The 16,847-nt window shown below is 40.1% G+C and overlaps 2 protein-coding genes across 5 annotated transcripts in view; one reads left to right on the top strand and one right to left on the bottom strand.

Annotated features, from left to right (window-relative positions):
• Positions 1–1,921: 1,921 nt before the first annotated feature.
• SMIM19 (small integral membrane protein 19) lies at positions 1,922–16,326 on the bottom strand. Of its 3 annotated transcripts, XM_069075812.1 has the most exons (5): positions 16,133–16,268; positions 15,212–15,292; positions 8,522–8,659; positions 7,085–7,209; positions 1,922–3,306 (listed from the first exon to the last, which is right to left on the bottom strand). In XM_069075812.1, the coding sequence occupies exons 3-5, from the start codon at positions 8,653–8,655 to the stop codon at positions 3,242–3,244; spliced, it is 324 nt and encodes a 107-aa protein (XP_068931913.1). In that variant the 5' UTR covers positions 8,656–8,659; positions 15,212–15,292; positions 16,133–16,268; the 3' UTR covers positions 1,922–3,241. The 3 variants fall into 3 exon arrangements, with proteins under 3 accessions (XP_068931913.1, XP_068931915.1, XP_068931914.1); XM_069075814.1 differs by lacking the exon at positions 15,212–15,292 and having other exon boundaries at positions 16,187–16,326; XM_069075813.1 differs by lacking the exon at positions 15,212–15,292.
• SLC20A2 (solute carrier family 20 member 2) overlaps positions 16,203–16,847 on the top strand; it is a 116,619-nt gene continuing 115,974 nt past the window's right edge. The window contains exon 1 of one of the 2 annotated variants that reach the window (XM_069075807.1): positions 16,203–16,338. The gene's annotated coding sequence lies outside the window, so the exon portion shown is untranslated. Of the gene's footprint in view, positions 16,436–16,847 lie in introns of both variants that reach the window. The other variant, XM_069075806.1, reaches the window with a different exon arrangement.

Below are 16,847 nucleotides of genomic sequence, written 5' to 3' on the forward strand. Positions count from 1 at the left end.
GAGACACCCCAAGTTGTAATCCACAGGGTTCAGCCATTGATTGTGTGTGGGGTTGGCTATATAGATTTGGCAGTCATTTGTTTAATGGTGGTAATTGAAGACATCGAGTACTGAGATCATAAAGAGAGACAATGTAAAGGAGAGGGTGGAGGTTAAACCTAGGGGCGGGGGAGGGGAGGGAAGGATGGAGAGGGCAGAGAATCAACAAAGAAGGCCAAAAAAGAACAATCAGATAGGAGAACCAGGAAGGAATCATGTCATGAGAAGACTGAAAATAAAGAATATCAAGGAAACTGGGCTTGTCCAGCACTTTACAGTGTCTAGAATATAGTATTGTATTGGTCAGTAGTGTCAAACGGTTCAGATTTAGCAATTATGAGGTCATTAGTAACTGTGGAGGGGGTTGTAGTATAATGCTGGGGTCAGAAGTCAGAATGCAAGAGGTTGAAGGGGTTGAGTGAATCAGTAGACACAATGATTGCAAACTACTCTTATAGTTTATAGCTAACAGATAGGTTTGCTATAATATAGCTAACAGAATATAGCTAACAGAAGGTTGGATCATAGTTTAGGGAAATGGCAAGTCAATGGAAGGTTTCTGTGGGTTTTTTTTTTAGGACAGGGAAACCTATGCATGGTTTTAGGCAGTGAAGGATATGAGAAGACACTGAAAATGGAGGTGGGAATACGTGGTACAACTAATGGTAAAACCTCCCCAAGGAGATGGGGAGATAACATACATACATGTTAAATTAGAAGGGTATCAAGTATCAGCCTAGCTAAGGAGAACCACCCACTTGGCTGTTTGCCACACATCATGTGCTGCCTCCATGCTTGGCACAGGCTGCCCTCCCTGCCTGGCATGCTCTCCTTCCTCTCCTGTCTCTTGGAGTCTCTAGCTCTCTTCAGGCTGAAGTGCCACCTTCTGCTCTGACATTACTAGCACTCTCTTCTTCACCAAAATTATTTTGAACTTATTTGGGTGGGCACATAAGCCTCCAACGGAATAGAACATAATCTCCTTGAGCGCAAAGACTTTCATTTTTGTCTTTTTATCTCTGGCACCAAGCACAGTACTTTTCACTGAGTGGGTATGGAACTGCTTGAGTAAATGAACTGAATCCTCTAAGACTCCCTGTCATGGGAGGGGAAGATGGATGAGGACAGAGTGGTTTTGAAGTATGGAGGGGAGAAGGTGAGCAAATTAATAGCTTTAATCCTTATTTGAATAGAAGTCATCTGTTGAAAGGGTGCTAGTGAAGCCAAGCTCATGAGTGCAAAGTTTGGAACAGCCATTGTAAGTAGTATAAGAGTCAGATTGCTAAAAGGATTGCAAACAGGGGTGAAGGCCTAGTTAAGCCATGAATTGGATGATGTGAATTTGTAGTGAACCCAGTAAGCAAATATTTGTGATTTCTTCCAACCATCTTGAATTGGCTTGGGAACAAGAAAAGAAAATGTATATGGTGGGGGTGAAGCCCATCTGTCAGTTCAACTCTACAACTTTTCCCCTATGTGCCAAGGTTTGCTGGTCACCAAAACAATCTGGTTTTTTTTGTGACTATCCCCTTTCAGTGAAGGAAAATGAGGCAATTAAGTCACCTTATGTGGTCTGCCCAAGACTGATTGCTCTGCATCTCAGTGGCAAACTGGACTGGACCTTCAGTGTTCAGTTCTTGGAGCTAGAGGGCACTTCTCATAAGAGCAAAGTCTTGTGGGAGAAGACTGGTCCCCCTGAACTCCATTCTCCCTAGATGTATTTGTTTACAAATTTTTAGCTAATCTTTAATTACTAGACTAGACTGGCACTGAAACTAACTTATGTGGCTGGAATGAACTGTTTCATGTGGTGAGACAATTCAGAACTGACATAAATTCCCTTTGAACAATGTAATTTAACTTTTAAAAAAAGGAAATTAGGTTTTCTTGATTTTAACTGTTTTTAATCTTCAAAATTGTATTATGAATCAATTCTTACATTTGTAGAAGTGCTGTTAATAACAATCTTGCTTTGTCTTTGAAAATTAAGAATAGCTGTGATTCAGATATTGAATCTTGGCTAAATAAATGGGCAGTTAAACTTCTATAGTTTTACCAACTTCTAATCAATTATCCTCTACTTAAATAACTGTATTGATATTAAATAAAACATGAAAAATAAGCAGATCTCTATAAATATCCTCCCGAACATCATAATATAGTGAAGCACAAAATACACAAGATTTTTCCAAGAAGCTGATAGCTGAAAAGCATAAACAATACACAATGGTTGTAATGGGGCCAGCACCCAAACACAGAGGCCCAGGCAGGCACAGTTCACCCCAGTGACTCATCAGGATATCCACCCACTCTCCCTCTGGCTTTCCGTCCCCTTTCCCCCCCAACTAGAGGATTGGAGTAAAAAAAAAAATAGGGTAAGGAATAAACCACAGTAATACAATCAAAGGAAAAAGAAACCACAAAAGGCTTTTAAAATTAGGAAAAGGAGAAATCATGAAATAAAAAAGACAGTCATTTACAGAGGCTGGTGGGTCAAACTAACAAAGAAATCCTAGAAATGAGGGTACAGAATATTCAACTAATAATATCATGTATGAAGAGTCCAAGAATTTTTTCTAGTAACTCTCCTCCATTTTTTAAGCTATAAAAAAATGTCTGAAATGTCTGAGACTGAGGTCATAGTATGGAGACAAGGTCCCTGGGGTTCACCTGGTCCAATTCTCTCATTTATATTTTAGAAAACAGAGGCCTGGAGGGATTAAGTCATTTACCCAGGGACATGTAGGCACTAACTGGCAGAACCAGGGTGTGGTCTTGGGCCGGTCCCTTCCAAATCCAGCTTTCTTTCTACTACCCCACACATAGGGTCTCTTTCACATTAGCTGTGGTTAACTGCCAGGAATCTGAAAATATATTTTCATCCTTGACTGATCAGTTCTTCCCTAAGACTGCAAAATAAACTACATGCTACAACTATCCTCTTTTTAACAAAAGTTGTGTATACTCAAATGTATTCCTCCTGCCTAGCTGCCCTGTACTCAAAGTTGCTGTATTATTTTCATTTATACAATAAGGAAATAATCTATACAAGCAAAATTAATTAAAAACTGACATGGTTTTATACATAAATTCAAAGAAATTTATGTTCTTCAAGGCTTTTGCAAAAAAAGAATTCTGAATTGACTTTGCTACCAAACTGTCAGCAAAATATAATTGTGCTGTCAGTTAGCTAAGCATTCATTCATTCCAGGGAGAGTTGTACACTGTCAGTCTGGTTTTGTGGCTGCTGATAGTCATATTTCCTTGCTGTTAAAAAAAATGAAAAAAAAAAATAGAAGCAGCTTAGTGACATTTATTATTAAAACAATGAAAGCAACTGGTCATTCTGGTTAACATTATTAAAATACTATTCAACTAATGAGTGTCTCTACAAGGAATTAGTAATAGTTTTGAATTAAATTAGTATGTAATTCTACTTCCCAAGTGAAAGCTAATCTACTTTATATTTCTCTCATTTCCAAACACCTATCTTCAAATACACAATAGTTTATTCTATACATATCAGTCTTATTTAAGATATTAACATACAGTATAACAATTACTCATTTATAGGGTATTTTGGGACCACAAAGGGATTTTAATATATTATTTAATTTGAGAGAACAGTACTATGGGGTAGCTAGGTAGTATACTATTTTATCTCCATCTTACAGATGAGAAAATTGAGACTTGTAGAAGTTAAATGACCAAGATCACATTTGTAGTAAGAAACAGAACATATACATGAGCAAAGTTCTTTTAATTAAAAATTTAACAGTATAAGTAAAAATTATTGCTTTTACCAAATGTATTCATATGATAAATTTTCTTCTTCCTAAAATACTTCTACTCTAGGGTAAGTAAATAATAACCTTTTGTTTATGTTTTGAGGAATTTGCCAACACTTTAGATGACAAGCATGATAAGACATTAACTTTAGATTTTGTCTATGGAATAAAAAATATCATTGAGGACATGTATAGTCAGAAAAAGGGGTCAAATTAGTTATAAGAGAAGACTAATGGATGGACAATTTCAGTGCTTCACTGATATCCAAGAAGAATGAAAAGAATTACAGCTAACTGAGCATAGTGGATAGGGGGCTAGACTTGGAATCAAGAAGTCAAACCAACAAGCCTTTATTAGGTGCCCTCCCCATGCCAGGCACCATGCTAAGTGCAGGGGTTAGAAAGATAAAAACAAGCCTAGCCCTCAAGGAGCTCACAGTTCAACAAGGGAGACAACATGCAAACAACTTTTGTTCAAATAAGATACAGACAGTATAAATGGAAGGTAATCTCAGAGGGAAGGCACTAGAATTAAGGAGGACTGCAAATGCCTTCTTACAAAAGGTAGGATTTTAGCTGAAACTTGATGGAAGTCAGGAAAGCCAGCGGGTGCTCCTGGTTCTGCTTCTGACTTTCCAGACTTTGCCATCTCAACCTGGAAATCCCTTCCACTCTGCCAGTCCCTTTCTCTTACTGGTGAGTTTCTCTTTGGGCCTCCATTTTGGGGTAGGGCCGAGGCTGGCTAATGTTCCAGATTTTGATACCACACCCCATTCCCCTCAGCTTCCCTTCCTTTACTCTCTGCTTTTCAGATCCGTTTTGCCTATAGACTTCCCTATTTGAATGTAAGTTTCTTGAGAGCAGGGAATAGCTTTCTTTTTGACTGTATTTGTATTCTGAGTTTAACACAGTGCTTGGCACACAATAAATATTTATTAAATTTCCACGCTGCCTTGGAGATGAGGAGAGTGAGAATTTCAGGCCTGGGGGACAGTCAGTGAAAAGGCATGGAGTAAGGAGATGGAATGTCTTGTGTGATTGTGTTAAAGTTGTATCTTGTTCTGTTCTACCCAAGCACCCCCACTCCCCTTCCTAATTAGTATAGCATGCAAATTTTATGGGTAGCCAGTAAAAGGGGCAATAGCAGGAAGTGAGATTGCAAAGGGGAACCTGGATGTCTCATACAAACCATTTGCAAATTGTATCATTTAATTTACCAAAATTCACATCCTAGTAATATGTACCCAACCAGGAGAAACCATCTAGGCACTGTTGTCAAGGTTTGGTTCTATGATTCATAAATTCTAGATAAACTCCAGACCAGGTAATGACTTTGAAGTTTTACTGATAACTTTGAGATGATCTGGATATGTTAATGAACTAACCCCAAGGTGGCAGAGATAGGAGTTGTTGTTTCCTCAAAAACCCTACAAAAATGAGACCTCAAACTCCTGCCCCAGAGCCCTCTTCTATCTCCTAAGGGTTCTTGCTGCCAAGCGCTCCCAACTCCAATCCTCTATACATAAATGACTCATCCCCTCTCCATCCCTCCTCTTTGCACTGCCAGTCCTCCTTCACCATCCCATTACCTTCCCTTCCCTCCCCACTTCTCCCTCCTTCCCCACATCATCTGCCTCTATATCCCCACTTTTCATTGCTTGTCTTTGTATTTCCTTTCTGTTAGTCCTTATGACCATTTTGGTTATTAAAGTATGACTGCTGCCCTGTTTTCCCACTGTCAAGTATGGTCTTTCCTGACAAGTATCCAAAGAGCTGTAGCCCTATTCAATAATTTCATAAATTAATTATCAATTTAGTAATGGACAACAAGAAGACCAGGGCCACTAGGTTACAAAGTGGAGAAATAAGGTATAAAAAAGATTGGAAAGATAGGAGGAGGTCACATTATGAAGGGCTTTGAATGCCAAATAAAAGACTTTATATTAGATCCTAGGGACAATAGGAAGCCACTGTACTTTATTAGATGGGTGAAGGGGGGAGGGGTGATGACATAGTCAGACATGGGCTTTAGGAAAATCACTTAATAGTTAAGCATGTACTGGATCATGTATCCAGTATAGGGTGTAACAGAGAGGAGACTTGAGATAGACCAACCAGAAGGCTACTGAATATGAGGGCCTGTATTAGGGTGGCAGGAGTATCAAAGATGAGAAGGTGCCAACATGAGGGATGATATGAAGAGAAAATCAACAGAACTTGGAAACAGGCTGGATATGAGGAATAAGAAAGAAGGGTCAAGGAGGACACCTAGACTGTGACTGGGTGACTAGGAAGATGCCAGTGCCTTTGACAAGAACAAGGAAGTTAGAAAGAGGAGGGTTTGTGAGGGAAGATAATTAACTCAATTTTGGACACACCGAGTTTAAAAACAACTCAAGAGTCTGCCTCAAATATTTACTAGCTTTACCACTTGGGTAAGTTAATTAACCCCTCTGTTCCTCAGTCTCCTCATCTATCAAATGAGATGGTGGGATTAAATGACCTCTACAATCCTTTCTAACTCTACATCCATGAACTAGAGAAAGGCCAATAGTACATAGTGTAGATCTTCTAAGGAGGAATTACAGAGACACAGGAACAAAAAGAGCAAATGACAAGAAGGCACGAAAAGTTTGCACTCTACCAGTGGAGGGAGTAATACTAGTGACAATAATATTGATAATGATAGCTAACATTTCTATAGTGCTCACTATGTACCAGACACTGTAAAGCTAAATGCTTTACAAATATTATTTCATTTGAGATTCACAACAACTCTGGTGGGGGGGGGGGTAGGTGTTATTATTGTCCTCATTTTACTGAGGAGCAAAGTAAGACAGATAGAAGTGAAGTGATTTGTCATATAGCTAGTAAGTATTTGAGGCCAGATTTGAACTCAGGTCTTCCTGATTCCAGGTGGGAACTCTATTACACAACCTCACTGCTTTTAACACCAGTTAGATCATGGATCCATTAAAGTACCAGTATCTGTAATGCCAAACTTATTAAAAACAAAATTACACAGATTTATCTTCACTTAATTTGGAATATCCTTTACCAAAATCAGAGGAAATGAACAATTAGTACACCACTTAAACATTAGAAATTCTTATTTTCCTCTAAGTTATTGAGTACTTAGTTATTGTGTTCAATATTTAAAGATGTGAACTGTCCTAATGCTAATGGATACAATCCAAACGGAAAGCATGCTTATATAACTCTAGAGCTCTGAAACTGAATCCACTATAAATACTTACAAATAGAATACATTTCTAGTTGTTGCCTTAAACGTATTTTGCTCGTTGTGTCATAGAAGTTGGGCTCTGTCAAAGTTTCTGACATAGGAGGTACACTGAATATTCTCATGATTTTCCTTTTATTCCTAAAACACACATTGAAAAGTAATTAGAAATGTGAAAGACAATAAAAATGTCTGTTCATATAATATGTTGTTATTCTCCTGTTCCTAATATTCAAAAGAAATATTTTATGTTTAGACGATTTCAGTGTAATCTTTTTGTTCCACCATATGACTAGGTTATATCATTTATGAAAGCGAAGAAACACAGTGTGCTACTTTGGCCCCTTCTCTGGCTTAGGTATATCCACAAATGGTAGAATCTATAAATACACAAGAATTTCCATTCTATAATTTAAGCAACATCTGTCTCTGGTCCTTATCTGTCTCATCCTTTAACAACTCATATCTATAGAGAACTATAAGGTTTATGAAGGCCTTTCTTCACAACTATAGGAGGTAATTAGTGTAAGTATTATTATCTCCATTTTGCCAATGAGAAAACATGGGCTCAGAAAGGAAAGTGGCTTACACAGGACCACATTAATAAATGACCAAAATTTCATAACTTCTTGGAGGTGGCATTTGATCTTGGGTGTAAAGGATGGATGGTATTTCAGCAACTGAAGGTAAGGAAGCATAAGGCCTTCTGGGAATAGGGAACAAAAGGAACAGTGTGATCAAAAGTGGATATGAAAAAAGCTAAACTATGGGGGAAGGAGAGTACTCCAGTTTAGAAGAAACAGTAGGAGGAAACCTCCAGTATCAAGCTCTCTTGAATTCAAGTCATGAGATTAGGCTAGAAAGAGAAGTAGAAGAAATTAAACTAAGTGATAGAAGACAGACCTTTACTGGTGAATGTCTCATGTGGCCCCCACTGTATATACCCAGTGCAATGCCAACCACATTTTACTTTATTCCCAGTCATCTTCTTACCAGCAATATTACCTTTTTAAGGGCTTAACCCCATCAGCTCCAGAACTTCTGCTCTTGGGTCCTCCTGATCTGATTGGTTCCACTCATCATTCCTCTAACTTTCCAAACAAAATTACCCTCTGTGGCCACCACACCCCTATATAGAATATAAGTTCCCTGAGGACAGGAAATGTCTTTGCTTTTATATTTTATTCCTAGTATTCCTAGCTTAGTATATAGTAAGTGCCCAATAAACATCTTAATTTATTCATTCAAAATATTTAAACTGTCAAGCAGATTACATTCCAATGAGAAGAAACAACCCATTTGGGGGTGTACTGGCCAGGGAAGAGTGTTTTATTCTGGGAAGTCAGGGAAATGGTAGAAGGAACAACATAAACATAAACCACATAATTTTTAACTATTTGAGGTGTTCTGACATCCAATTTTCACATCTAATCTCATGATTTCATAAACTTACCTTCTGGCATACATGAAAAGGCCAAAGCTAACAAGAATCACTATCAGGTACACATTGGTGGCCTCATTCCAGGCTTCATGAACAGTGTAATCAATAGAGCCATCATCTCCCATCACTCCATAACCTCCAGCCATGTTACTGTAATAGAAAAAAGAAATCATATTTTCTTACGTTATGTTGCTAGTACTGGCAACTTAACTAGACCCTACAATTAATTTTTATTATCAACTTTCAAAGACTACGGGTGGTGGCTCAGGCTTCTTTAAGTAGCAGTGTTGCTGAAGGAAACTGGTTGGGAAGGTCAGTGTGCACACTTTACAAATCTTAATCTTACCAACGATGAAGATAAAGGCAGTAGGGCACTTTAAAAGAGAAGACCTATAGGGTTCTAGCTATGATGCCAATGCTGCAAAAATGATACCAGCCTTGAAAATATTTGATAGTCCTAATACTACCAACGAGAATTTTCTAGATACTGAAGCTCTCTCCTCTATGTTTCATTATATTGAAAGAAAAGTTGTTTTGTTTTTTATCTGCTCTGCCATTTAGGTTCTGTACTAAAATTCTGTTCTGATGATCATCATGGCATGGAGGTTACCCTGGAGTCTCAAGGCCACCAAGTTTTTCTAACTTGAAAGGACCTGAACTGCAGCAAGGGTCCAGAGAAGGATCATATGTTTGTTGCCAGGGCACCAGGTTGGCTTCAAAGTGAAGAATTTTTAGTCACAGAAACTAAGACTTAGAGAGCTTGTGATATGCTTCTGTGGAAGTACTCACAACGATGAAATCATTGTATCTTTGAAGCAATTTATATTATTTTCCTGCCCCTCCAGGGGCTCTCTAGTGTCTGTTGGATAGAAGTTCCTTAGTATGGCGTTTGGGTTCCTCGACAGTCTAGCTCCAGGCTACCTTTCAAGCTTTATTTCACTATATGCCACTGCCTAAGTTCTACATTAGAGCCAAACTAGACTACGGGGAATTTCCTGATCTTACCCTACCCTTTTACACCTTTGTGCATTCACACAGGCCATCTGCCATGCCTAGAAGGCACTTCCTCCTCATCTTCATCTATAAGTATCCTTCCAAGGTTCAGTGTAGGTGCCTTGTTCTTTCATTAAATTTTTCTTCAGTGAGCTTTAGATGACCAGAAAAGTGACATGGCTTAAGGGTCTCTAACACCACTTTTATGACTCCACACAAGTTGCTCAGTCACTGAGCCCTCAATGGCCTCATCTGTAAAAATGGACTAGATGACCTGAGGCCTTTCCAACTTTGACGCTACCATCCTTATGATACTAAAATGGGCTTTGGGATCCCTTTCAGGTCTAGATCTGTTACCCTGTGATCTCCCCTTTCTTAAAATTCTCAAGTCATTATCTAAACCCCTCTTTTGCCCTTACAGCATTTTGCCTTTTATCACATTCGTTATCCCCCCTAAGTTATCTGAAGTTAGAGCCCATTGCTTTTCATCTTTGTACTTCTAACTCTTAGGACAGAGTATACATACGTAGTAGTTCTTCATAAATAAAAGCCTAAATAAATGTTGAATTCAAGTTTGTCTTCTACTCAAAGGAAGTATCTTCTTCATGTGATGCTTTCCACTAAAAGTACAATTAACAGCTCTTGTCCAAAGCAAATGAAAAATTAAGGCAACAGCTTTATTTTTCTTAATATTATTAATTTTATTTATATTAAGTAAATTAAATCCTTCCCTAAAGAATACTTTTGAATATTTTAAAATGGAAATTTTTCCATAAAATGTTCTAATATCTAATGGAAGTCCATCTAGTTATTATGAACATCAACAGAAAAAGTTAAAATTGAACAGGTGACGACTGCTAACCTCACAGGAGTTATTCATTTTCTGATAATGAGAATATCTAAGAAGTCATTTTTGCAATTTTCTCTATATTGTCTATAGCAATGGAAATACTGCATGAAACATTATTCTACTATATGAATATTTTAACCCTTCTTCTAAGTTTTCAAAATGGTACATTAATGTAATTCATCAATATGATTTTTGAGTTAAAAAGTATTTACTGAGTGCTAGGTGGGTTTCCCTTCCTGAAGCTTGCACCTTGTGTGAATGAAATTTCTCAAAACCTATTCTTAGCCATAGAGCCTTTAATAATAGTTGATATTTATATGGCACTTTATGGTTTGTAAAGCTTTTCTCATACATTCTCCTTTCATATTCATAGCCTATGAGATAAGTACTATGACTATTGTTTCTCTTATACAGATGAGAAAACTGAGGCTCAGATATGTCAAAATACTTGCCAGCCATCATATGACTACTAAGTGCTAGGGGTGGAGGCAGGAGGAACCTTAGCTTCTCTAGGCTCCAAAATTCTTCAAGGCTAGCACTGGTATCACCAAATCACACTACCTCTCATTTCAAACCTTAGCTATTATTTTTGGATGTCCTGAATGAGCCTGAATCCAGTGGGTATTATGAAAGGTTAAGTTTAACTTGGTTAAAATTAGAGTGTTGGGAATGTGAGCACTTACTTTAAAATCAATTTGCATTTTGATATTTATGAAGATATGTCCTCTGGAAATTAGCCAGAAGGAAATAAAGCACTAGGCCTGTAGTCAAGAAGGCAGGTTCAAATCCGGCCTCAGACACTTACTTAGTTGTGTGACCCTGGGCAAGTCACTTAACCTTAGTTTATCTGTTTCCTCATCAATAAAATGAGGATGATAATAGCACCTACTTCCCAGGGTTGTTGTGAGGACCAAATGAGATAATAACTATAAAGTGCTTAGCATAGTGTCTGGCACACATTAAGTACTATGCAAATGTAAATTAATATTATTAAGTAAAAACATATAGATGTTAGGGATGCTATGTCCACATGCTAATGCTATAGACAACTGTGCTGAACTACTTAATCTTCAAAAGTCAAGTTGTAGATTTTCTTCTGAATAGAAGCAAAACAGGTTTCTTCTTTAAAATAATTGTTTTAAGTCAAAAGGAAGCAGTAGTGTCTTAGATATTTAGGATTTGGCTGATACATTGTTATGGCCCTGTTTGAATTCCTATCCATTCAATTTAACCTGCTATATGCAAGGCACAGCTTGTATTTTCATACTATTCACACTGATAGTAAATATAAGATAATCTGGAGGACAAAAGCACTAAAACTAGGGGAATGAGGAAAGACTTCACTTAGGAGATGGCACCTAAGCTGAACCTTGGAGTAGGAAGAGGATTCTGAGAGGAGAGACAGGATAAGTGAGTGCATTCCAAGCATGGGTGTTGACATGACAGCCTTCACTAAAGCATGAAGGCAGGAAAAGGCATGTCCAGTTCAAGGCACTGTACTCTAGTTGGGTTAAAATAGAAATTATGAGAAACAAGGCTGGAAAAATAGGTTAGGCTGGGCCCAGACCATGAAGAACGAGTGCTAGGCTGACGAGTTTCTACTTTAGGAGTAACTAAAAGGCTTTTGAACAAAGGAGTGAAATGGTCAGACCTCTGCCTTAGAAAGATGATTTTGACAGCTGTGTGAAGGATAGATTGGAGAGGAGAGATCAGAGGCATAGAGACCAATTAGTTGGCTGTACAATATAGTATGGGCAAGAGGTGAAGAAAGCCTGAACTTGGGTGGAGATTTTATGATAAAAAGATGGAGATAGACAGAGATGGGGAGGCAGACTCAATAAGACTTGGTAACTGATTAGATACTAGAGATGAAAGAGTCAAGAAGGAATGCAGTTAGAAGAACAGAAACAGAAATCCTGAAGGGATGGGCTTAAGAGGGAAGATAACGAGTCACATTTTTAACATGAGTTTGTTTGAGATGTACATGGGATATACACATGGAGATGTCTAGCAAGCATTTTGAGATGAAGCAGAATTCAAGAAGACAGAGTGGGGTAGACCTAGAGATTTGGAAGTCATCTACCTAGAAAAGATAACTGAATTTAAAAGTACTTAAGACAACCAAGGCAAAGGATGTAGAGAGAATAGCCTTGGACAAAGCATCAGAGGACACCCACACTGGGGGAGGGAACTGCATGACAGTCTTGACAAGAAGCCTAGAAAGTAGTTAGACTGCGGGAGACCACTGTCACAGAAGCCAAGGGTGAAGAGCATATGTAAGAGGGGGTAGCAGGCAGTATCAAAAGTTGCAGAGAGGTCAAGGATGAGAACTGAGAAAAGGCCCTATTCCAATAGACTGTTGGTGTGTTTGCCTGCCTCAAGTCTTTCCCCACTCGGTTCCATTTTCCACCCAGGTGTCACACAGAACTTTCTAAAGCACAAGCTTGACCATGTCAGCCCTGTATTCAATAAACTTCAGTGGTTATTACCTTCAGGACTAACTATAAAATGCTCTATTTGGCTTTAAAACCCCTTTCCACCTTTCCAGTCTTTTTATACCTTACTCCCCACTCCCTTCCACATACTTTTTAATCTAATAACATTGGCCTCTTTGCTGTTTGTCAAACAAGACATGCCATCTCCCAATTTTCAGTGCCTTTTCACTGGCTGATGCCAGGCCTGGAATTCCTTTCCTTCTCATTTCTCCACTTCATGGCTTCCTTCAAGTCCCAGCTAAAATCCTACCTTTTACAAGAAGCCTTTCCCAATCCTTCTTAATGCTGCCTTCCTTATATGATTTTCTCCAATTGATCCTGTCTATATCTTGTTTGTTCATTGCTGTTTGCATGTTACTTCCAACCCCAAGATCCCTCCCCCTCCCCATGAGACTGTGAGCTCCTTAAGAACAGGGAAAACCTTTTGCCCTCCTTCTATTCTCAGGGCTTATTACAGTTCTTGGCACATATTAAATGCTAAAATGTCAACTGACTGATTTATAAAACTGATCCTGTATTGGTAGGACATGTTCTGAATCAACTCTCTAGTAGTTATGATGAAAGATTTACACTGATTTTTAGACTACAAAGACACAAAGATTGTCTCCTAAGTTATAATAGGGTTTGTGGTCTGAATTGACAAGTCAAGTAGTATCACTGAAGAACTGACCTGACATGATGTAAGTCATTACCTCACATCCTGTTTCCTTATCTGTAAAATTAAGAGATTGGACTAGATGATTCCAAAGGTCTCTTCCAGTTCTAAATTCTATCAACCCATAGTTTATAAAGTACTTTTCTCATACCTTCCCTGTGACACAGTAGTACAAGTATTCTGAATTCTATTTGAGAAATGAGGAAACAGGATCAGAAAAGTTACTCATTCCCAGTCAAAGAACTAGAAAGTGGCAAAGCCAAACTTAGGTCTTCTGATTCCTAGTCCAGCATTTTTTCTACCCCATTAACCTGGCCCTCAAACTCATTCTTGTATAGTCCCTATTGTGGTCAATGATATGCATTATTAATGAGATGACTAACTGCCAGGAGTATGGGTCTGTAACCATGGTACAGAATAATACTAAGTGACCTACATGGTGATGGACCCTGACCTCAACCAGCTGAGGCAGCCACATACACAAGCAACTGCTGTGTGGTTATAGCATGCCACCATAGCCTTCAACTCTAGTTATGGAGCAAAATGTCCAAGGGCATTTGTTCCTGTGGCACTCACCTAGCCAGTTAATGTTTCAATGAGATTCCTGAGAGACTACTCATGATTAGAATGTCATTTGGGACTCTCTACTGTGCCAAATGACCTTTGTCACAAACTGTTTTTGTGAAGGACTGCAGTTATTTCAAAAAGGAGGTGAGATGCAGAGATGCTAGGCAGATCTGACAAATTCCAGGTAAAAATCTGATTAGATCAGGATAAAATGGCATAATACAATGTACTCAAAACAACCTCTGTCAGAAATTTCAGGGTTTGGACAAGTACATAAGTTAGTTGACTTGGGAATCAAACGTATGTCATCAAGCCTTGACCCTAGTACCTTGATTATAGGTACCAGAAAACATGAAATTTTCAGACAGAGGTTTCATATTTCTTAATATACAGAATTTTAAGCTTATGAAAAGACACTGGAAAGAACTAATGTGTAGTTAATCTAATTTTCATGTACTAATGAAATTTTTCAATGACCTTGCTTCTTGCTGTCTCAGGACCCCAAATATAGGCCTAAGGGATTGTAATGTCAACTCCAAATCTGTAAGACCTCTGAATTCCTACAAAAAGTAAAGGAAAAAAGACTGGGCTGAAAGGTATATTTTACCAGGGAAAGATGAAGAAAATGTCTAAATTAAGGGGTCTCTCAATGCAGAAAATTCCCATCAGCAACATTACACAGGCTCTTAAAAATAAATGACTGAAACCAATTTGGAGTTATGTGACTTGCTACTTTAAAAAAAATTTCTCTAAAATCAAATAACTCAGAAAATTTTTTATTAAGATATTAGAACTGAAAGGGAACTTGGAGTTCATCTAGTCCAACTCTCTCATTTAGCAGACTAAGGAAAGTGAGGCTCTAACTCTCCACTTTGTATTAGAAATTTTAGTGGTCAATCATTTTTTCCCCAACATTTTCTCTAAACTTTAAATGGTATGATAACGGAGGGAGCACAGTGTAGCATAGAAAGAGCTGGCTTTGAAGCCTGGATAGATGTGTATTCTAGCCTCATCTCTGATACAAACTGGGCAAGACTTGCCCAAGTGACAGGGTGAGTGACTTAACCTAGGCAGTACTTTAGGAAGCCATCTAAAAATGTTGTGGCAAAGAAGGTGACACCAAAGAATGGGAATTTCCTTACCTGTAATACCCTGTAATACTGAAATCACTATCACGATTCCTATCATCAGAGAAATCTGGGAAACATTGCTTCCTGTGATTCCTGGAGAATTTTAGGAATAAGGTTAACAGGGAAAATTGCCCTCTTCACCCAACAAGTTCAGTGGGAAGTGAGGAGACAAAGAGAAGTGCTAAAGGGAACTGTTAAGAGAAGGGAAATGAAGACAAGGGAAGAGTCTGGGAGTGAGGAAAGAGACAAAGGAGGATGGAGATCTAGAAGGAACCTTTGGGGGTTATCCAACCTCTTCTTTTACAGATAAAGAACTGGCAAACCCAATGGCAGGAAAATACTTGCCTAAGAGGGAAAAGAGAGGGGGGGGGGGGGAGGATGGAAGGATTACTGGGTTAGTAAATGTCTCAGGTTGAATTTGAACTCACATCTTCCTGAGTCCAGGACTACTCTATTCATTGGACCCCATAAATCTATCCATAGTGCCACATTATTTTAAGAGGGGAAGAACCTGGGCCCAAAGGCACACATAAGGGGGACAGGAAGTCTGGTTTTTAACTCGGGTTCCCTGTCCCCTTCCCGGTAAGAAGAGAGGGAAGAAGAGAATGGAGTGGGGGAAGGGAAAGGAAGAAAAAGGGATAAGGGAGCAGAAGCACTGGGACAAAGGGACTGGAATAGAGAGCAGAAGAACGAGTGGGTATGGAGGAGGGAGAAAGGGTAAGGGGAGAGCCGGAGCAGAAGACGGAATGGGGGAAAGGGGAGGGAGCAAGGATAAAGAGGGGCATAAGGAATGCAGCGGGGAAGGAGGCGGGGCGAGCCGCCGTCAGGGGCGGGGCCTGCGGCCCGTGACGCGGCCTTCGCGCGAGGGGGAAGGAGGGGAGGCGAGGGAGGGGGGGGGGGGGGGGGCGAGGGAGGTGAACGACTCCAACTCACGCTCGGGAGGCGGCCCCGGGGCCAGCGCCTCGGCCCGCTCTCAGCCTCTCTCACCCTAGTTGGGGACCCGGCGCACAGGAATTGCTTAGACCCGGCGGCCCCGGCCGACCCCTGCCATCGTCATTTCCTGCCGGCCTGTCTGTTTCCGGAGAGGAGGAGAAGCCTGATATAGATTGATATCACCTATACTGGCCTATAGCCTATATGTTAGTTTTTTTCCTTGTTTTCTGTTTTTGTTTTTTCCTTTTCCTCCCAATTTTTGACCGGGACAGAAGCTGCGGCCCTGGTGCCGCCTCCGGGCGCGTGAGTGGACCCGGGTTTCCCTCCCCTTCGGACGCGTCACTGCCCCGCCCCCCTCTCGAGACCCCCTCCCCTTTTCTCCCCCTCCTGGCCCCGAGCTGAGGGGTCCTCGTTAATGGTCTCGCAGAAAGTACGCAAGTCCTCCAGAGACCACTGATCCCCCTCCTTTTTCCCCTCCCCCCGAGCCGCTGGCTCTTGGGGAGGGAAGGTGGGGACCCCTTTCTCGAGACCGGGCAGAGCCCTTCGGCCCGCCTTAGGGGGTGTCCCCCTCCGTGGGTAGGTGGAGCCGCGACCCCGCCCTCAGTCCAGCAGTTTCTTCCCCCCTCTCCTCGCCGCGCCCCTTCTCCCTCCTCGAGGGTCCTGCCCACCCATTCTCCCCTTCTCGCGCTGTTTCGCCTGAGAGCCGTAGGGGTGG

Source organism: Petaurus breviceps, unplaced genomic scaffold (genome assembly GCF_028583685.1).
Source record: "Petaurus breviceps papuanus isolate PSGF00001 unplaced genomic scaffold, PetGlider_PUasm1.0 90919, whole genome shotgun sequence".
In the NCBI taxonomy this organism is placed as follows: domain Eukaryota; kingdom Metazoa; phylum Chordata; class Mammalia; order Diprotodontia; family Petauridae; genus Petaurus; species Petaurus breviceps.